The 23056-nt window shown below is 36.4% G+C and overlaps 1 protein-coding gene across 7 annotated transcripts in view; it reads right to left on the bottom strand.

Moving 5' to 3' along the window:
• Positions 1 to 23056, bottom strand: part of ANKS1B (ankyrin repeat and sterile alpha motif domain containing 1B) — a gene marked incomplete at both ends in the record, with an annotated part of 1184520 nt that overhangs the window by 722565 nt on the left and 438899 nt on the right. For all 7 annotated transcript variants that reach the window (XM_082634609.1, XM_082634606.1, XM_082634608.1 and 4 more), the window contains one exon: positions 2571 to 2736. In XM_082634609.1, coding sequence (XP_082490735.1) covers positions 2571 to 2736 — 166 coding nt within the window. The remainder of the gene's footprint in view (positions 1 to 2570; positions 2737 to 23056) is intronic.

Below are 23056 nucleotides of genomic sequence, written 5' to 3' on the forward strand. Positions count from 1 at the left end.
GCAGGACTATTTCTGATTACTGTGAGGGTGTAGCCCCTGTACTCCTAGCTCTATGGAGGAAGGATTTCCTATTAGAATCCTCATGCTGAGCAGGCACAGAGATTTGTTTTCTGTACACAAATGCATAGAGGACTTGAGCACCAAAGTTCAACAGCAGGTTCAGCAAATTCCCTCAGGACAAAAGTGGCTTTAATGCTCCACTGGCTTCCCACCTTCACCAATGTACTGCCTGATTATTTCTTACTAATATACTGATAAAAAGAAGTTCCTAATTTAAATGTTATTCACTTTACATAATCTTCCTGTCACCTTTTTGATGCTTTTAAGTTTTCCTTTTCTGTATTTTTATCCAGCACGTTTATTGGTTTTCAGCAGGAGAGTTTTTCTAAGCCTATTAGTCTTGTTACTTGGGTCCATGTCTTTTTCATCCCTGAATCCTCAGCATGCAAAGCAATGCCTGGCATGTGAAGGAACTCAGTTCATTTTTGATTGTTTAATGAATACACAATGCTTTCATTCCTGCTTCCACCAACCCTAACTTAACACCCTTACTCCCATTCCCTAATTAAGGCTCTTTTAAATTTTCATATATATATACCGTCCATTTTCCTACATTAACTGAGCTTTGCCCCTGATTTCCCCACTATTTTCCCCTGTGACCTCTCCTACAGAAGATCTTTCATTCAACTCTCATTCTTATCACCTCTCAGCACTGTCTTCACTCTCCATGACTGCTTCTGAATCACACTCACTATTCTACCTTCATCCGAAATCTGCTGCTCATCTGATGATTATGTTATCCTATTATAACATACTTTTTCTGATTTTATTGTTATCATATGTGGACTTCCAGGCATACCTCCACATTTCTTGAGTATTTCAGTACTTGGTTCACACTTCCTATTCCACTTTATCTCCTAATATAATGCAGCAGCATAACTAACCTAGTGTTTAAGAGTACAAGTGGACAACACAAATTCAAGTCCCAGAACCATCCGCTGTTAACATGTAACCTTGGGAGGTTACCTAATATTTTGGTGCCTCACTTTCCTCACTGTAAATTGGGAATAATGGCATTATTACCTTACAGCATTGTAAGAATTATGTGAAGTAATGTATATAAAGCAGTTATAATAGTATCTGGCACACAGTAAATGCTCAATAAACTTTAAATATTTTCATGATTATGCTCTTACCTCATCCTAAAATATTCTTTCTGCATGCTTATGATTCATACAACACCCTGGCCTCAATGCTTCTCAAAAATCTACTTGTTCACTTCTATAAAATACCATAGCATATTACTTAAAATGGTATTTCTGAATTTTACTTTAACCCTTCTCAACATCTAGCTCTTCTTTTCAGTCAGTAACCTTTTACAGTACTCAGAAATTGAACCCATATGGAAGTACCTATTTTCTTTGTATTCATAATGCTCTATCTTCTCTTCTCTCTGAGAGAAGCAATGTCTGTGTTTTCTTAGACTAGCTTAGTCTTAATTTCTACCTATTCAATTCTCTCTTTTTACTCTTTGTCTTCAATCTCTTGCTCTCCACCAGCAAATTCCTCCAACTTGTAAACCTGACCAAGTCTTACTTATCCTAAAATAAACTATCCATTTCCCCTTCATACCACTTTCTTTTCATGTTAGCATCATATCTCTTCTTCTAATCCTCTTCAAAGGGTAACCTGTATTCTCCACTCCCATTTCCTTATTTTGCATTTCCGAGTGTCTCGCTGTTAACTTCCAGAAATCTGGTTTTACCACATCACTTCTTAAACTTACTATTCAAAGATAGGCAGCAATTGGATTATCAAACCAAAAAAAAAAAAAAAAAAAGCCTCTCCTCAGAACTTCTCCTACAACTTCTTTGCAGCTTTGAATATGCTGACCACCCACCTGAAGCTTTCCTCCCTCATTAGCTTTCATGTTAACTACTGTGCATTCTTTCTTAGAGGCAGTGGCAAAGGAACAGAATGCAAACATGATGGTAGTCAAAAACTCATGTTCAAGCAAAGGTCCCCCAATGTATAGATCTTAAATAAGACACTTAGCTCCAATCTCCTTATCAGTAAAATAGGCATAATATTTGTTTGCCTTGCTCACCAGTTTATAATGCAAAAAATAAAACAATGAATCTGAAAATACCACAAAAGAGATAAAATACACAAAGTAGCTGAGTATGCTTTGATAACCTGTAAGCAGATAGGATGCAGGAAAGTATACTGAAAGACTCTTGCTACCAAATTTGCTATGAACTCTAAAGAACCCAATGTTTTGTATCTGACCTAGAAGGTTTTTCACTGTTAAAAGGTTTCAGTGTCTTCACCATGACAGAACCATCTCCATGAGGGTCTTGTCGAGAAGTTAAGAGACTTCACATCAAAAATGCTCTAACTTACCTGGACTCACTTCAAAATGCAAAAAAAAATAAAAGTAAAAATCATTGTGACTATACTGGGGCACTTTCATTTTTTAAATATTGTGGGAAATCTAAATATTAATGACACATCTTCACACATGCAGGCATATAAATTGAATTGGTCCAAATGTCAGTAAGAAATATTACCAGTTCTTGGAGAAGGGGCCCTTGCAATTTCTAAGGAGCAAGGTTTCTTTGTAACTGCTGTGTCCATGAGATCACATAGAAAGTTCTCATTTTCTGAAGGAAATGTATCCAGAGAAGCAGATGGTACAATTTCCATAGTGTAATTCCTCTTCTTTGGATAGGACTCCTGAAAGGAAGGAGAAAAAATAAAAATAGCTTTGTGATAAAGACACAGCCTGTTTAATTTATAAAAACTAGAAAAAATAATAAGGTTCGTCAGTTCTTCTAAAAGTGATTGACAGGTGATGGTTCATCTGTTTGAATAAGTTATGCAACAGTGTAACCCAATATTATCAGTGATCTTTTTAGAAGGGTCTTTATAATTTGGTTCCCCTGACATTATCAGGGGAGGTCCTGATCTCCTGTCATGAGATCTTTTTGTAATATATGTGTACTTTCTACTTGTGGCATAAACTGTTGTTTAACTAATCCACAGTCATTCCCACAACTTTACTCCTTTGCTTGCTTCCTAGAGATATGACTCAGGTTTTGGCCAGTTAGATATAAGGGGAAATTTGCTGGGAGGCTTCTGGAAAAATATTTTTCTTCAAAGAAAAGACATGTAAAGAGGCTTTTTAAGAGCCTTGGCTTTCCTTGGTTTCCTCTCTGCATGCAGCCTTGATGTCTGGAGGGGGCAGGCATGTTGTAACCATAGGCAGTAACCTTCTTACCTTAAAAAGCTAACAGGCCAAGAATGGCAACAGAAGGGTAAAAAAGCCTGGGACCTAGATGGTATCACTGAGCTGCTCAAATAGCCCCAGGACCAGTTTCTTCAGGCTTCTTAAGCAAATATTAAAGTTCTTATTGTTTGAGTCATTGCTAATTGGGTTTTCAGTCACTTAGAAGTTAATGCTTTCCCACCCAGCACACTTCCTTGGTGAATACTGCTAACTAATATACTAAGGTTACTCTTTTCAGGTTAGGATAAAATTAAGGTCCAATTCTATATTACTGATTCTTCAATATATTGAAAAACTGGAATTTGTTTCATTTTTACAAGATCTTTAGCTCTTATATAAAGCATTAATGGTCAGCAAATATTTATTGGGCATCTATCATATACATCTAGGACTGTGCTAACTGCTGGAGATTTATAAAAACGAATAAGACATAATCCTTGCCCTCAGAAAGTTCACAGTTTACTAGAGAAGCAAAACAGATTATCTGCATGATGAATTTCACAATTAATCATGTTTTACTTTTGATATTTGTTATCTTTATAAACCATACTTCACTATCAAAAGAAAAAGACAAGAAGAAAAATTAACTCACTTTCAAAAAATCTTCTAAGATATATCCAAGGGTTGGTAAAGATTTAGTACAAGCTCCTATTTTCTTCTATAATGATACTTACAGTACAGTAGAATAAGTATTCAAGGTCAGTGTAATTGCTTTCAGACTATACCAGACCCTCACACATCAAAGAGTCAATTATGTTCACTCTATTCTATTGAAAGCAGGAAATTGGGAGTAACTTATTTTTAACAACAAAGGGCGACAAAGTTGAAAGCGTCCAGAGGAAAGCAATCAGGATGGTATGTGATTTAAAAACCATGTTACAGAAGAAATGATGAAAGGAACTGCAGTGTTCTATCCCAGAGAAGCCTTACAGCTGCATAATAGTTTTCTCAACATATTTGAAAGTCTGTCCCTCAAGAGCTATCCCACAAAGTGGGGAAGGGGATAAGTTGTTGTGGTAGATTTATTCTAAAGTTCTTAAAAGTAGAACAAAGAGCAATGTTTATTAGTCAAGGAGGGCAAATTTGGGCCAACACAAAAAATAATTTTCTGTGAATTAACAATATTGCTTATCTTCTAAAATAAAAATGCACTGACAGGGCTTCCCTGGTGGTGCAGTTGTTAAGAATCCACCTGCCAATGCAGAAGACACGGGTTTGAGCCTTGGTCCAGGAAGATCCCACATGCCACGGAGTAACTAAGCCCATGCACCACAACTACTGAGCCTGTGCTCTAGAGTCCGCATGCCACAACTACTGAAGCCCACGCACCTAGAGCCTGTGCTCTGCAACAAGAGAAGCCACCACAATGAGAAGCCCAGCCCGCGCACTGCAACAAAGAGCAGCCCCTGCTCGCCGCAACTAGAGAAAGCCCACACGCAGCAACGAAGACCCAATGCAGCCAATAGTAAATAAATAAATTAAAAAATAAAATAAAATAACAGGCAAAGATAAATATTTTTAAAATGCACTGATATAATAATTAGCTAAAAATAGCACTAAACAGCAACAGAATTCCTCATTAAGTGGAAATGTTTACACAGAACTATCTATTGATAAAATTATGTATAAAACACACCAGGTAACTGTAAACTCCATGAAAGCTGGAATTTCTCTTGTTCACCACTCTATCCCCAGAATCTAATATAACTGCTGCCACATAATGGGTCCTCAATAAATATTTTGATCAACTGAACAGTCTCATGTCCTTTCAAACAAATCTGAATATCAGTTAGGAAAAGGATAATGCCTTTTAAAGATGTAAATTACTTTACTCTTCCGTTTTTTTAAATTATTGTTTACTGCTTTGCATATCAAAAGTGAAAAAAATGAGATTACAGTAAGACTGTAATAAGCCTATGAAAAAAGAGTCTCCAGCTTAAACCCTAGTTCATCCTAAAATTAAATTAATCAGAACCCATTCTTCATGAATTTGATTAAGTTGGACTTTTACTGTGTTTATAAAGAATTATGAGGATTTTAAAGGCCTTGAAAACTACTTTGAAATTTAAGCACACAGGGTGAGTTAGTATATTAGGTATATATATTTATTAGAGAAATATTAGAAACTATAAAGAAAGAGAAAAAAAGTATCACATGAAAACCCAGCATGCTCAGATAACTAATAGTAACATTTTGGTGTATATTCTCCCAGATGGCTTCCGTGTGTGTAGACATGTGGGTGTGTGCAAAGGAAAGACCAACTATTTTAAACAATAATGCAGTACACTCTCTTCTGCTTCCTAAGGGAGTGCCATCATTTCTCATTGGCGTAGAAGTCTGTAGTACGCACATGGCTTCCTTATGGAAAGTGAGGGTCCCAAGGGAAGGAGATAGTAAAACAAAGATAGCAAGGAGGAGATAGTAAAACAAAGATAGCAAAGCCGTACCTTTGTAACCAAATATTTCATATTACCAAAGAAGTAGGGCATTCAAGAAATACCTGACAAGTATCCCTTGAAAGAGGATATATGAGATTATAAAATAATAAAATATATCCGCGTGTGTCCATGTTTAAGAGATTGATCATTACCACTGAGATCTGCCCCTCCCATCCCATGCTCCCCTTTCCATTCCCACCCCTTCCCTTGGCAACCAGGGCTAAATCTTGTTCTGAACGTTGTGTTTATAATTCCCTGGATTGCTGTTAAAATTTATCTATGTATGTAAGTATCAATAAAGAATAAATGGTTTCATACTCTATGCTTTTGAATTTCATATATATAATATAAAATGCTCTTGCTCTTCTGTGACTTTTTTCAATCAATATTATGCTTCTGAGTTTCATTTATTTTCAGTGTGATGCAGGAGTCCACCATATAGGTATACCACAAATTCATTTACACATTCTCCCAACAACAGACCTTTAAACATTTCCCAGATGTTTTGTTATTAAGAAAAATGTTGCTATGGATATTCCTGTACAAAGTACCTTCATACAAGTAACCAGGGTACATTACCTATTCCAGTAGTCATGGGACGGAGAATCAAGAATAGACACAAGATGTGAAAAATGAATGGAATCAAAAGTTCTACACAAATAGGAATTTATAGCAAGAGGTGATCATGAGAATTGAGATTGGATGCCTTGTAGATTCTATAGAAATCTTAAGGAGGGCATTGCGTTTTCCCACCCCAAGAAGGATAAAAGTTCAAGAGATTTTCTGTAAGTCTTACATAAAGATATTACATATAAATATATAAAGATATTATATGTAATGTTTTCTAATTTGGTATTTACTTCTAGTAATGTATTCTGAACAAGTTTCAATGACAAATACATGTCTACATGATGAATTTAAGTCCCAGTACAGGCATAGTCATAATTTATTTAGTCAATCTTATCATACTGAAATTTTAATGTTTTTCTTTTTTTTTTTTTTTCTTTTAAATTTTCATTACGCGGGCCTCTCACTGCTGTGGCCTCTCCCGTTGCAGAGCACAGGCTCCGGACGTGCAGACTGAGCGGCCATGGCTCACGGGCCCAGCTGCTCCACGGCATGTGGGATCTTCCCGGACTGGGGCATGAACCCACGTCCCCTGCATCGGCAGGCGGACTCTTAACCACTGCGCCACCAGGGAAGCCCAATGTTTTTCTTTTAAGGGAACACTCTTGTGCATATATCTTTGTTTACATGCTCAACTAGTTCTTTTGAAATGGAATTCCTGTGACAATAGTTATACACCATATGCTTACATATAACTGAATCCGTTTCTGGATTTTCTAATTGTTCCATATGTCAGTCTATTCTATACCACAATCATTCTGTTTTGATTATTGAAGCCTTAAAATTAATTTTACTATCTGGTAGGCTATGTCTCTCCTCATATTCATCCTTATCAAAGCACTGATGATTATCCTCATGTTTATTTTTCAAAAAACATCTTTAGACATTTTTGTCAATTTCTCCTTAAATCATTATCTCTCCTTTGCTTCCTGTCAGTAAACAGTACTTCCATACACCAGCCACTCAAACCACCTGGGGACTATTCTTCATTCTCACTCTTCCGCAACATCATGCCCACTCATTCCCCAAGTCCCATATTCAACACCGAATTAGGTATCTCAAACACATTCATTTCTCTCTACCGCCACTACAACCCTGGTCCGGGTCACCACTGTATCTCACTTGAACTGCTAGAACAACTTCCAAACTGGTCTCCTTGCCTCTAGTCTTGCTCCTCTCCCAATTAATTCACTTTCAAACACAAGCATGAGGTTACTAAGAGTAAGTCAGGTCAAAATAAATTCATTTCCTTTCATTATAACTTTATTTGATGAGAGAATCATAAAATGTTCTAGTCATAGTACCTACTGATTCTTTTTAAACAGTTAACATGGTCTTTCATAATATCTCAGAATTTCCATGCTGAATGATTTCATCAAATGCATTAATGCTCTAGGTAGTAAACTCATTAAAATAACAAGATCTGGAAGAATAAACTAAAGGTTAAACATAATCCCATTAATCTATAAGATAAATGGGGTTAATAACTAAAGACCTGCTTGTCTAGTACCCAGCAAAGTGCCATGTTCATAGTAGGACTCGATGAATATATGCTGAAAAATAAATATACAAAATAGCTAACATTTCAGTCAGTATTTTAAGGCCTGATTCCTCATCTAGAATTAAAGAACCTTAGAGGTAAAGACTACAACCATCTTTTTCACATAGTATGCACTTAATAAACATTTGTTGAATTAATGAAATCTGAAATAATGTCATTCAAAAACTATCACAGATTCAAATCACTGTAAGAAGAATAGCAACTTATACTTATGAAGTGTTTTACAGTCTGCAAAGTAAATAGTATTTCATTTAGCCAGATGATTCGCATTTAGCTCTCATAACAATCCTCCTAATATTACTATTATCCCCATTCAGAAACTAAGGCTTGGAATTATTAGGTGTCCAATATTAACCAACATCTGGTTAATGAAAGTTTTGGGGTTACAAACTAGGTCTTATCTCAGCAAATCTAGTGTTCATACTATTGTATCCCAGACAAAAGGACTATGACAAGATCTTTATTGCCATAACTAAGGGAAAGAGGCAACTCTGCCCATTGCTAGGTAGTATCTAACCCTGCCAACCTCTTAGCCTTTGCAAGCCCTCTTCCTTACTGTGGGAAATGTGGATTTTGATACACAGATTAATTGCCAAAATACTATTGATGGTAAATCCTGGCAATGGAACAGAGAGATTAAAAGAATTGAGGTCCAACAGTTTGTGATTCATTTTTCAAGGCTCCATTGTACCTAGTCTAGCAAAATTTGGCTCCAATTTGGTTAGCAGCTTTTGCCTTTTTCTTGATATTTGGCCTCTATCTTTATTTGAATGCCTGGTTCCTGAATCCCAGACTTGTTTCTGTGCTTGAATTTTTATAATGGTAGCATGCCTAAGACTGTGTTTTCTGCCTTGGTCTTTGCTAACTCTTCTCTGAGGGACTAATGGCTTGTCCCCTTACAGGTCCCTAACTTCATACTGCCTAACTTCATAGTCCCTGAGAGAGTGTTTAGCTTTGATGCTTACTTAGTCACTTTTATCCTACCTGTTATAGTTAGTTGTGCAATGTGTGGACCAAATAGTGCTTCTTTAAAAAAAGATGCATACTGAGAGCACTGAATAAATTAATATTATGCCCCTCAAGAAAAATAAACTTTAGTAATAAAAAGTCTACATAATATGCTTTCACTTGTTGTTTGCACTGTGTTCCTGTAAGAGTTTAAAACCATCAGGAGTGGGCTCAGACTAACAAGTCAAAGTTTATTAGTGATTAAGTATGAGGTCCTATGGTTCAGTACAGAAATGACTTTTAAAAATTCAGTATGTGGGTATATAGATTAGCAATACCATGAAAAAAGAAACAGGAGTTACAGCTGACAGTATGAGTCAGAGTGTAATGCACCAGTTAAAGACATAATGTGACACTGGCTGATTTAATATAAGAATGATATTTAAACCAGGGAACGTGGCAGCCCCCCCTTCCTCTGTGCTAATTAGAATTGGGAATAATCTGGTTTAGGAATTTTGTAAAAGACAGGCTAACTGTATGATGTTGACCATCCTTTGGAAAGTGGTGCAAGATTGTATTAATCAAAGGGGCCGAAGGATACTTGGCCTTTGACTTATGAAACACCTTAGCAACAATCAGGGACCCAGGTATGGGCATAGTCGTTTCTCAATAGTAGCAATGATGTAGCTTTTTAAATTAGAAATAAGGTGACCTAGAGGCTTTTCTAGACTACTTTGACAAGACATCTCTGTGAACCTGCCTATTAATACAGCTATTTCTTAACCACATAGGGGAAACTGAAGCAGCTTAACCAGCACTGCAGCAAACCACACCTGGTACACTTAGCTTGGTACTGGGGCCTACATTTGAGGAGCTGCAAAGATGAAATGGACTATCTTCTCTGCACATGGGTAAGGAAAGTGCTGAGTATCAAACCCATGTCATGTGGGGAAAGACTGAAGAAGAAAAGGTGCAGGAAAACACATATCACAAGTATTTGAAAAACAGAAGAATGACTAGAATTGATAGAAGGAGTACAGATAGATGGTAACAAGGCTGACTACCAGAGTTTCCCAGTATGAAATGGGCTGCTTAGCAAGTAGCAGGTTCTCTGCCACTGAAAGTCTTCAACTAGTCTGATCAATACAAAGCATCTCCTAAGAATAGAAGATGGTGGTTTGACTTAGATGAGTTTGAAGATGTTAGGTAAAAAAGACAATGGGAATAGAATTATTATGTTAGTACTATGATACAAGCTACCTGCATATTTTAACTGCTTCCTGAATTTTTTTTCTGATAATGGGAAAAGTAATACTAATGCAAGGGAGTGTAGGCTTATGGCTCTTTCAAAGTTAGAGATGACTCACAATTCTAAATGATTCACAGTAGGTGAAAACTTTTGGAAGTGGTCTTGCTGCTCTGACATGTCCTGCAGTATCAAGAAAAGTATGCTCTGAAGACTTACAATGACATTAAAATAAGGAAAACTACAACATAAATATGGAATATTAAGAACAATAAGAAGAGATTTTGAGTGGGAGAGAAAAATGAGTGACAAGACCACCCTAGGGAAAGGAGAATTGATAACAATGGTAGGCAGAATAATAGCCTCTCAAAGATGTCCATGTCCTAATTCCCAAAACCTGTGAATATATCATGTCACATGGCAAAAGGGGCTTTGCAGATGTATTAAGTTAAGGATCTTGAGATGGGGAGATCATCCTGGATTATCCAGGTGGCCCAGTATCACAACAGTCATTATAAATGAAAGAGGGAAGGAGAGTCAGTGTCAGACTGATGCAATATAAGAGACTTGACTGACCACTGCTGGCTTTGAAGGTGTAAGGCAGCCATGAGCCAAGGAATGAACACAGCTCATAGAAGACAGAAAAGGCAAGAAAACAGATTCTCCCCCTAGAGTTTCCAGACAGGAATGATGCCCTATCAACACCTTGGACTTACCGCAGTGGGACACACTTTGGACTTCCAGAATTGTAAAATAATAAAGTTATGGGTTTTTTAAGCTGCTAAGTTTGTGGTTATTGGTTACTGCAACAATAGGAAACTAATACAATAATACCAGCAGAAAGCAACACACATAGGGAGGAAACAGAAATTATTAAGGGTTGAGAGAGGAACATTAAAACTGGACTCCAATGGAAAAATACACCTTGTTATATTATGATATGACTCAATATTTTAAAGATAGTGATTCTTTCACTTTCACTTAGTCTTAAATTTAATGCAGTAGTATTGCAATAGTTTCCCTCCCACCCCATCTTGGATCTTGACAAGTGATCCTAAAGTGCATTTGGAAAAATAAATGTCTGACAATAGCTAGGTATCAATTTGAAAAGAGAAAAGTAATGGAGGGGGTGGAGATCAGCATTTATCAGATATTTAAATAAATTATAAATGGTTCTGGTGCAATAACTGAAAGGCAATAAAATAGAAGAGAGAATTTAAAAAGACAAAGTTCCAATGCTTGTGAAAATTTATTATATTATAAAGATGGTATTTCAAATCAGTAGGAAAACAATGGATTATATAATAATTGCCAATGAGATAACTGACTAGTCATTTGGAAAGAAATAAAACTGTATTAATACTTCATTCCTTAAACCAAAATAAATTATAGATAAATATTTAAATAATAAGTAAATACACCTGTAAGATAATCTTAAAATAGGAATGGCCTGTGACCAGGAGCTATAACCAGACTCATAATCAGAGCTGTAGAGAAAAAGATTGGTGAATTAGAGTACATACAAACATGAAACTTCTATAAAGCCACTAAAATACAAAAAAAAAATTAAGAAACATGACAGATTTGGGAAAATTCTTTGACACATGTGACAAAGGGCTATAATATCTTTATTATATAAAGAGAATTACAAATTGGGATTAAAGAGATCATCAACCTAAGGAGAAAAGTGGGAAAAGGATAGGAGCAGTTCATGATAAATAGCTAAAAATTTCTTGTATTAAAAGATGCTTGATCTCATTTCTAATTACATATATGTAAATTAAAGTAACACACGATATACCATTCCTGATCAAATTTCTGTAGATAATACACAGTGTTGGTGAGAGTTTGGAAAAATGGGTACTCTATACAGTTTTATTTGAAGTGTGAATTGATATAAATCTCTTTCAGGCTAATTTGTCAATTGTTAGAGTAGACCTTTAGAAAGCAGATCTTTAGACAGCATTGACTCTTGGACTTCTGCCATGTTAAAATCTTTCCTTCACCTGGGAAAAGATGAGATTGATAAACTGCCATTATTATTCCTAGAGCATGGTATTGCAAGGCACCAGTTATGTGCATTGCATGATTATCACTCTTGCTTTCTAAAAAAATATGTACACATGCTACTTTGAATGTTTCTGTTAAATAATGAAATGGGGGTGGGGAGTATGTGGAGGGAAGCCTGATTCTTAGTGCCATGAATGAGGAAAGCTGTAATCAGATTTTACAAATGGCAATCATATGAGTTGTAAGTGGTGTCAGGATATTGCCCCCCTTTGGAAAGTGTTACCAATCAGTGTCCCTGGAGCTCGATTCTTAGTTAAGACTCTCTTGATCAAAGATGAGGTGACTTCAAAGATGGAGATGTCAATTATACATTTGAAACCACAATAGAAATCTCACCAGATAAGTGCTGAGAAACCAGTGTGGGTACTAAGAATGTTATTTTGAGTATGTTATGGGTTGAACTGTGTCTCCCCAAAAGTCAAATGTCAAAGTCTTAACCCCCAGAAGGTAATCTTATTTGGAAATAAGGGTGTTGCAGACATAATTAGTTAAATTAAGATGAAGTCATTTAGGGTTGGCCCCTAATCCAATGACTGGTGTCTCTATAAAGAGGGGAAATTTGGAGACAGACATATACACAGGGAGAACACCATTTGAAGACTGAAGTTATGCTGCCAAAGCCAAGGAATGCCAAAGGTTGCCAACAAACCACCAGAGATAGGGGAAAGGCATGGAACACATTCTCCTTAGAAGAAACTGGCACTACTGACACCTCAATTTCAGACTCTTAGGCTCCAGAACTGTCAGAAAATATACTGCTGTTGTTTAAGCTATGAAGCTTTGTGGTACTTTGTTATAGCATCCCTAATAAACTAATACAGGATTAAAAAAAGGAACTGGGTTCAAAAAACTTTTGATTAGTCTCTTTTAGTGTTCTAAAATCTTTACTCTTGGAAAATTAATAATTAACTAGGGACTAGCAAGGAAAAGAAGATTACCTGTTCTTAATAAAATTCCCAAAAGTGTTTCAAAATTTTAAGTGCACATACTCTTTTACCCAGGAATTCTACTTCTAGAAATCCTTCCTACAATTAAATTCACAAATACAAATAAAAATGTACATGTAAAGAATGTGTACTGAAGCATTATTTATAATATTAAAGGACTGGAAATTAGGTTCATCATTAAGAGATTGTTTAATAAATAAATACCATTCATATAAAGAGGCAATGTAGTATATATAATGCAGAGGTACACAGATTTTAGACTACATAAAATCTACTTTGGATCATTTGTTAATGACTCAGACTTGTGACTCTCTCCCAAATTTTTATTAATCCAAATCTCTGACAATGAGCCTGGAGATCTTGTTTTACAAGTTTCCGAGGTCATATTGTTGCAGATGGTTGATGAAATATACTTGAAAAACACTGGAATAGTAATTAAAGAGTGTGGAGTCAGAATCCTAGCTTTACCACTTTTAGCAAAGCAGCTGCCTTAGCAAAGTCTCAGTTTCTTCATCTGTAATATTAGGATAGAATACAAATAGGATCTACCTCAAAGTGTTGTTGGTGGTTGTGAATAAAATAATAAAATTAATGAAATACATTTGAAATGAAATGAATTTTATAAAGTACTTAATGTAGTGCCTAAGTGCCTAAATGCTCAATAGATGTAGCCATTATTACTATTCAGTCACTCAAAAAGTGAGACGAATGCATAGGTACTAGTATGTTGAGCTGAAACAAATAAACAAAGGAAAGAATAATATATAATGTATGTTCACGTTTCTATAAAAAGAAAGTGTACACACCTATATGCATGGAATATTTCTGGAAGGAATGATTAGAAACTCTTGTTGGTTAACACTGGGGAATGTGACCATATTCTGTTTTGCTTTTGCCTGATCTTTTTTTTGAAACTATAATACATGTTATTTTCAGAAAACAATTCCATGAGCCTAAATACCACCTGAGGAAGATGATGATACCATTTCAAATACAAATTAACTTTGATTTTTATTTCTGGTACTGTTGTGTAGAAATTTGCATACCCCAGGTGAAACTGAAGATGGTTGGAATCACAAGAATAAGCTCTTTAATAAACTGCACAAATGCAACTGAAAATATGTCAAATGCTATGCAAGCTAAATAGGGATCAGCTCAGTACAAATCCTCAATAAAAGACCTAGATAATCTTCATAAGGAGTCAAAATAAATAGAATGTAGTTCACCAGTAACAAGATGACAAAGAGGAAAAATCTTATGAAACAACCTTGAGGCCAAAAGACTAAGGGAGTGCATTGTCTAGGAAGTATTAATTATTGTCAAAAAAGAAAAGGAAAGAAAAGAATGAAAGAAACCAAGATTATTTATATGAAAGGATTTCTTTGCAATGTGAGGAGTCCAAGCCTCATATTCTTTCTCGGAAAGAGGCAGAAAACAAATTATTTTAAAAAATAGATAAATACTGAACAAATAAATGAACTGAAAAACTGAATATTCTAACATAAAAATACATACACATACATATAAGTATTCACAACTAGGTATAGGGAGCCAGGAGATAAACCTATTAAACCTGTTAGAAAAATAACTGAGACTTAAGTTAAATAATGAGAAGACAAAGGGCATCGCCAAATTTATAAGAACAAACTGGTAGACGGATGTTGAAGTTGCATAGACATATGTTTAGTTTTGGTAGGTCTGGTAATGGTGAAGAGTCCTGGGTGACTACTGTAACTAGGCTTGGGGTCTTTATTCCTGGTGTTAGTGAATGTGTGACTTAAAGGGCCAAAGACAAGGTAGACAGAATAAGAAAATACATTACATACTGCTCCCAGGACATTCACCCAGTCACCTAGGTTCGAACTCTTAGAGACATTTTGCTTTCTCCTGTTGTCATGCTTACTGTTACTATAAAGAAGGAGTCACCAACTTTTATAAAATTTTCACTTCATAATAACTCCTAAACCCAGTATTACTTTTCTGTTTCCATAATCATCAAACTAGCTCAAACTTCATCGACTCATACCTATGTTACTTGAATAGGCCTTCAATCTCCCATCTCTGAGTCCATTCCACTTTTACAAAAAGGGTTTCTGCCACTCTGAATGATAAAATATGTTTTTCAAAGTAAAAAATTTTACAAACCCCTATGTGATAATATTAGACTTAATTTAGAAATTTAGGGAGTACAATAAATGACTTCTCCTTATTCCCTGCCCAAATTGTAGATAAGAGTCTAGAGGTTGACAAATCTTTTCTGCAAAGGGCCAGAGAGTAAACAAGTTAGGCTTTTCAGGCCATATGATCTCTGTTGCAACTACTCAATGCTGCTGCTGTAGCAATAAAGAGACACACGTAATATGTAAACAGAAGAGGCTGGCCAGATTTGGCCTGCGTGGGTCAGATTTGGCTCAGAGACTGCAGTTAGCCAAACCGTGGATAAAAACAAAGGACTCAGGCAAATGGATTAAAATGTCAACATAGGTTAGTGACAGAGCAGATACTAGAGAACGTGGCTTAGGTACAAGGCAACACAGGCTTTCTACTACTATATCTCAGAATTAGACAAACTAGCCTCAGGTCTTCCAAACCTGAACAGGTAGGTTCCTTACTGCTAAACTTAACTGCACATACTCTCTGCAGATGAGAAGATCATGAAGAGAATTAGTGACACATACTCAGTTCCTGCTTCCAAATTTACAAATCAATTAACTCCCTTGAGGAGTGAGTAGGAGCAGAGAGAAGCCCAAGTAAACTGACCAATGTCTCTCCACATGAAAATATGAAGCAAAGAGAAAGAATCCTGCATTCTCTGCCCAACTCCAGTAGGTAAGTTATACTTTTAGAATCTGTTGTTTGAAACAAATACATGAGCAAAAAGCAACAATAAACTTCCATTTTATTAATCACAGCAAAACTTACACACATTTGAAAATAATAAAAATGGATATGGATATGTAAGACCTATGATTTATGTAATCTACAGACAAGCTTTTTGCCTGTATGAAATTGCAAGCCCTTTACAAATACCTCCATAGAGAGGTCCAGTTTGAGATCTATAGCTTCATATCGTTCCTAAAACGTAGGTGCTATAGCCCCAGATTGTAGTACTATTAGAGGACAACAGTTATCATCCAATAAATATTTGTTGAACAGAAATATGAATTTTATAGTAATTGTTCTACTTCTTAAGGCTTTCAATGCCTCCCCAAGGATACCATTCAAAATGAACCCTCTGGGCTTCCCTGGTGGCGCAGTGGTTGAGAGTCCGCCTGCCGATGCAGGGGACACGGGTTCGTGCCCCGGTCTGGGAGGATCCCACATGCCGTGGAGCGGCTGGGCCCGTGAGCCATGGCTGCTGAGCCTGCGCGTCCGGAGCCTGTGCTCCACAACCGGAGAGGCCGCGACAGTGAGAGGCCCGCATACCGCAAAACAAAACAAAACAAACAAACAAAAAAAACAACGAACCCTCTCTGTTAGGCTGATGTATTCGGCAGCCCCCATCCTGAATGTCACATTCCTGCCTCTGTCTTTTTGCTTATGCTGTCATCATCTCTTTTGAGGATCAGGGGGCTCTTCTAGGCCTATAGATATTCTCCTTTTCTTTCACAACCAATCATAAATTTTACTTAGTCTCTGAAGCATTTCATGAATACTACTGCCTATATGGCTTTCTTTCTTCTCTGAATCTAAAAACAACAGTAATATTCTATACAGATAATTCAGTATCTCACAACACACTAGATTTTCAGATCCTTTATTGATACTCGATATTTTTATTGATAGCTACTTCTAAATTCTGTCTTCCCAGACAGCAAGTGCTCCAAATAGTGCTTCTTTGTGTGTTTAAATACAGCACAATCCTGGCACAAAGTAGATTCTCAAAATTTTTAAATTTATATTAAATGATTGGATTAACCAACTAACAAAAAGATGAATAAATAACATAAATAACCAAGATTAAGAAAAATTAAGTCTTAAGAATAAAGAAGACAGCCTAAATAGCCTGCAAAGCCTTCCCATCCTTGTGCTATTCTAACAGAAACATTAATTATAAGAAAACTCTTTTGTAGTCATTTACTCTCTACTCATGGAAACAAGTAAGGTAATACCACAATTGATTTTTGTTACTTTAGCTTCCAAATAAGGTAAATAATACAAATCTGTAATTTAATGTTTTGAAAAATCTGGAAGAACACAAACACTCATGAATAATATAATTATTTAAAGTATTGAAGAAGACTATGGTGCAAGGGCAACATGGAAATATGTACTGCTATCTCCAGTTTCAGCCTTGTTAGATGCACATAAAGAAGTGAACAACTGAATGAGAAGTGTTCATAGGTTAGGGAAGAGTCCAGAAATCGGACTTTGATCCCACACAGGAATTAACATTTCTCAATTATAGAGATTAAAGCAATCATCTCGTTGATAATCATCTCAGTTTTCATTCATTGCTTTCTCTCTTCAAGGGCTATGGAAAATCAAAGGAGGAAGATCATTTGAAATCATGATAAATCCACATGCTGACAAAAAAGCACTGTGTCTAAGAAGCAAGGAGTGCTTGAACCCAAGACTCTTTCACTTATGAAAGATACACTATTAAAATACATTCTGTTAATACACATTCAAGGCTATGGACCTATCATTTCTACACACAGCAATTAAAGCTCAATAATACAAAACTGTAGCTTTCTTACATCTGCTTTACCAGAGAATCACATGTTAGAAAAGTAAGTTAACATAATAGACATTTTGGAATATCTTTAGACTTAAAAAAAACCCCAAAACTTTCCTTTTCTTCTCCTTTTTCTAAATTAATGTGATTTAGGAAGCCTCTTGATAATATTTAGCTTTTGACAGTATAAGACCCTGGCTTTAAGATCCAGCCCCTATTCATTTAATCCTTATGGTCCCATGTCTGGCCCAAGGAGCTTAAGAAGAGACTGTTAGTGAAATGAAGATGTCAAAATAAAAGTCTGCCACACCTCTGCTTTCCATTATCCTCATCACCATTCCTCTACCACCATCTCTGTGAAGCAGAGCAGCAACATTTATATCTTCTGAAACTCCTCTATTCCATTACTCCACAGATCTGGTCCATCACCAAATCCCATGACTGATCCACCTCTGCGTTTCTATTTCCATAGCTGCCATGTTAAGACAGGCCTTAGCACCACACACGTAGATTACTGGCACTGCCTCTAAACTCATCTCCCTTCTCGTACAGCTGTATTTCACTCTATGTGAAACCATGAGAATAATCTTCAAACATCATTATCCTCACATTATTCATGGTCTATGAACTCAAGTACCTCCCAAATAATTTTTACTCAAAACAAAATTCTTTAGCTTAGCCCTTAACTCACCAATCTCATCTACTTTATTTCACCTTCTAGTCAACTCCTTGCCAGCACTCTGCTTCATCCGACAAAAAAGCATTGTGTTCTAAAAAGCAAGGTGTGCTTACTCTTTTAAAAGCCAGGGAGGAAGCACTTCTAGAAGAAGTAAGGATTTCCGAAAATCTACTCCACCATAAAAGTAACAAGAAAATTCACAAAAAAAGTCAAAAATCAATTTTTTCAGAACTCTGGAAATAACAAAAACTTGCAGCAATCTGTGTAAAATTTATCCCAGAAAATCAGCAGAATTTTTGTACAACCAGTGAGCACTGTGGCAATTTAACTTGCCCCATTCCCATTTCTTTGTCCTCAGTTCCACAGGGAGAAAATTAGCAGCCTCTTAATAATAGTAAGTCTTTAAAGCAGTAGCCAAGAAGCCACTAGGGTGTGTTGGGGGGGGGGGAAGGGGGGAGGGTTGAATGGCTTCGGAGTGCTGCAAACATCCTTACAGCCACAGAGAATTCTCCAGATTTAATGTGTTCAGCAGCCCCCTGGAAAAGGCCTATTTACAGGGCTTGTTTTTTGTTTTTTTTTTTTTCTTTGCCGTACGTGGGCCTCCCACTGTTGTGGCCTCTCCCGTTGCGGAGCACAGGCTCCGGATGCACAGGCTCAGCAGCCATGGCTCATGGGCCTAGCCACTCCACAGCATGTGGGATCTTCCCAGACCAGGGCAAGAACCTGCGTCCCCTGCATCGGCAGGCGGACTCTCAACCACTGCGCCACCAGGGAAGCCCTCAGGGCTTGTTTTTATTTGACCTGATGTAGAGCTCACTCAGTGAGAAAGGCACTATCCTCTAGGTGTTTGTTGAAATGAATTAACAGCAACCGTTTAATGTTGCAGCTGTTTAACATCACAACTGCTGGAGCCAGTGATACCAGCAATGGCTAATAAAAGGCTCTCCAAAAAAACTTAAAAGGAAAATCTGGAGAAAGAGATGCCTACAGGGGTCTCTGAAAAGCTCCAGCATATGTCTATGGACCAAAAAGGCTACATACATGTGGAGGGCTGTGTGCATGCCCAGAAAAAATCTGAGAAGACTCTGATCTCTTACCTCTGGCTGAACTAGTTCTGTACAAGGAGGAAGTAAAGCTAAGGCAGATATAGAAGCTGCCAGAACTTGAAGACAGACCTCAACACACAGAGTCCATGGCATAGGCGGACTTATTGGTTCAAGGTATTTAAGAAAATCTCTGTCAAATTGTAAGGTAACCACTAAGCTAATGAAGCACTTAAATGGCCACAAGTGAAAAACAATTCAGACTTGACAGAATTAATCCAGGAGAGTCACTAAACGAACAAACAGCAACAACAAAAACCCTGGGAAGGGAGGAATCTGATTTCCAGAGTTGCCATTTTATATGATTTTAAATGTCCAATTTTCAACATAAGTTATAAGACTTATAAAGAAACAGGAAAATTAGGCCCATATAAAGGAGAAAAAAACAGTTAACAGAAACTGTCCCTCAAGAAAAACAGATTTTGAACTTAAATCACATATTATAAATGTTCAAATAACCAAAGGAATCATCTGTAAAGAATTAAAGGAATGTATGAGAATAGATATTAAAGGAAAATAGAAAAAATCAGTATCAATAGAGAGATGATTTTTAAAAATGGAAAAGAACAGAAATTCTGAGTTGTTAATTAGGATAACTGATATGAAACATTTGCAAGAGGGACTCAAAAGTAGATCGAAGCTGGCAGAAGAATGAATCAACAAACTTGAAGATAGGGCAATTGAAATTATCCAGTCTGAGGAAAAGAAAGAAACAAGAATAAATACAACAGACCTAACAGGTCTCTAACAGACCATTAGAGAACTGTGCAACACCAACAAGTATACCAACATATGCATAATGAGAGTCCTAGAAGTGAGGAGAGAGAGAAGGAACAGAAAGAACTTCTGAAAAAATAATGGCCAGAAACTTCCCAAATTTGATGGAAAAAAATTAATCTACACATCCAAAAATCTCAACAAATTTCATGAAAGATAAATTTAAAGAGATCCACACATAGACACAAAGTTAAACTGTTGAATAACAAAGACAGAAAGAATCATGAGACAGCAACAAGAGAAAAATAATTCATCTTGTAGAAGGGATTCCCAATAAGATTAACAGCTAACTTTTCAGAAATCATGGAGTCTAGAGGCAGTGAGTTGGAACATTCTAAATGCTGAAAGAAAAAAATGTCAACCAAGAATTCTATATTCAGCAAAACTATGCTTCAGAAATTCAAGATACATTATGACATTCCCATATAAACAAAAATTGAGAGAAGTGTTAGTAGACGTGCCCTAAAAGAAATACTAAAGGAAGAATTTCAACCTGAATTAGAAGAACACTAGAGAGTAACTCAAATCCACATGAGGAAATAAAGAGCATGGGTAAAAGTAGCTACATAGGTAAATATGAGAGACAGTATAAATGTATTTTTATTTGTAATTCTTTTCACCTCATATCTTATTTTAAAAAAACAACTGCATAAAGCAGTCATTATAAATGTGGGTTGATATGTTTATAATGTAAAAAGATGTAAATGAAATCTAGAGCTGTATGAAAATAACTCAAAAGCGGGTAGGAAATGAAGCTATATGGGAGCAAAGTTTTTGACTACTATTGAAATTATGTTGGGATTAATTCAAGATAGATTGTTTTAAGTTAAAATATTAACTGTAATCATAGAACACCCACTAAGAAAATAACAACTATAACAAAATAATACAAGAAACTCCAAGGGAATTAAAATGGTAAACTAGAAAATATCTATTTAATACAAAGAAAGGCAGTAAATGAGGAAAAAAGAAATAAAAAGTATATAATACATAGAAAACAAATAACAAAATGGAAGACATACGTCCTACTTTATCTGTAATTACATTAAGTGTAAGTGCATACAACACTCCAAACAAAAGGCAGAGATTGGCAGGATAGTTTTGTTTTTTTTTTTAAATAATCCAATTACATAGCATCTACAAGAGACATACTTTATATTCAAGGGCACTAACAGATTTAAGGTAAAAAGACAGAAAAAGATATATCATGTGAACAGTAAGCCAAAGAAAGATGGAGTGGCTATACTAATATTGGACAAAATAAATTTTAAGACAGAAATTGTTACTAGAGACTTAAAATAGAACATTTTATAAATTTATAAAGATAAAATGGTCAATCCATCAGGAGGACAGAACATATACAAACACATATGCACCTAAGAGAGTCCCAAAACACATGAAACAAAAACTGAGAGAACTGGGGCTTCCCTGGTGGCTCAGTGGTTGAGAGTCCACCTGCTGATGCAGGGGACACGGGTTCGTGCCCTGGTCTGGGAAGATCCCACATGCCGCAGAGCGGCTGGGCCTGTGAGCCATGGCTGCTGAGCCTGCGTGTCTGGAGCCTGTGCTCCGCAACGGGAGAGGCCACAACAGTGAAGAGGCCCGCATACCGCAAAAAAAACCAAAAACAAAAACAAAAACTGAGAGAACTGAAGGGAAAAATAGACAATTCAACAATAATAGTTGGGGAATTCAATACTCCACTTTCAATAATGGACAGAACAATTAGGCAGATCAAGAAGCAAATAGAACACTTGAACAGCACCATAAACGAACTAGATCTAACAGACATCTATATATAGAGCATTCCACCAAATGCACATTCTTCTCAAGTGTACATGGAACATTTTCCAGGATAGACTGCATGTTAGACCACAAACTAAGTACCAATAACTTTGAAAAGAATGAAATCATACAAAGTATATTCTCTGACCACAAAATAATAAAATTAGAAATCAATAAAAGAAGGAACTTGGGAAATTCACAAATACATGGAGATTAAAAAACACTGTCCTAAATAACCAGTGAGTCAAAGAATAAATCACAAAGAAATTAGAAAATACTTTCAGGTGAATGAAAAAAACACAACATTCTAAAATTTATAGGATACAGATAAATAAGTGCTTAAAGGGAAGTCCACAGCTATAAAGCTATAATAAAAAAAGAGAAAGATCTCAAATCAATAACATACCCTTTAAAATTCAGAAACTAGAGGACAAAAGGAAATCCAAATCAGAAGTAATGAGATAATAAAGATTAGATGGAATTAAAATAGAGAATGTAAAAACAATAGAAAAGGGCCTCCCTGGTGGCGCAGTGGTTGAGAGTCCGCCTGCCGATGCAGGGGATACGGGTTCGTGCCCCGGTCTGGGAGGATCCCATATGCCGCGGAGCGGCTGGGCCCGTGAGCCATGGCCGCTGAGCCTGCGCATCCGGAGCCTGCGCGTCCGGAGCCTGTGCTCCGCAACGGGAGAGGCCACAGCAGTGAGAGGCCCGCATACCGCAAAAAGAAAAAAAAAAAAAAAAAAAAAAACAATAGAAAAAAAATCAGTAAAACCAAAAGTTGGATCTTGAAAAAGATCAACAAAATTGACAAAACTTTAGCTAGCATGACCAAGATAAAAGGGAGAAGACTCAAATTACTAAGATTGGGAATAAAAGAGGGGTATCACTGTCAAACTTACAGAAATAAA

This window comes from Mesoplodon mirus (assembly GCF_964341445.2).
Source record: "Mesoplodon mirus genome assembly, chromosome: 11".
Classification (NCBI taxonomy): Eukaryota; Metazoa; Chordata; class Mammalia; order Artiodactyla; family Ziphiidae; genus Mesoplodon; species Mesoplodon mirus.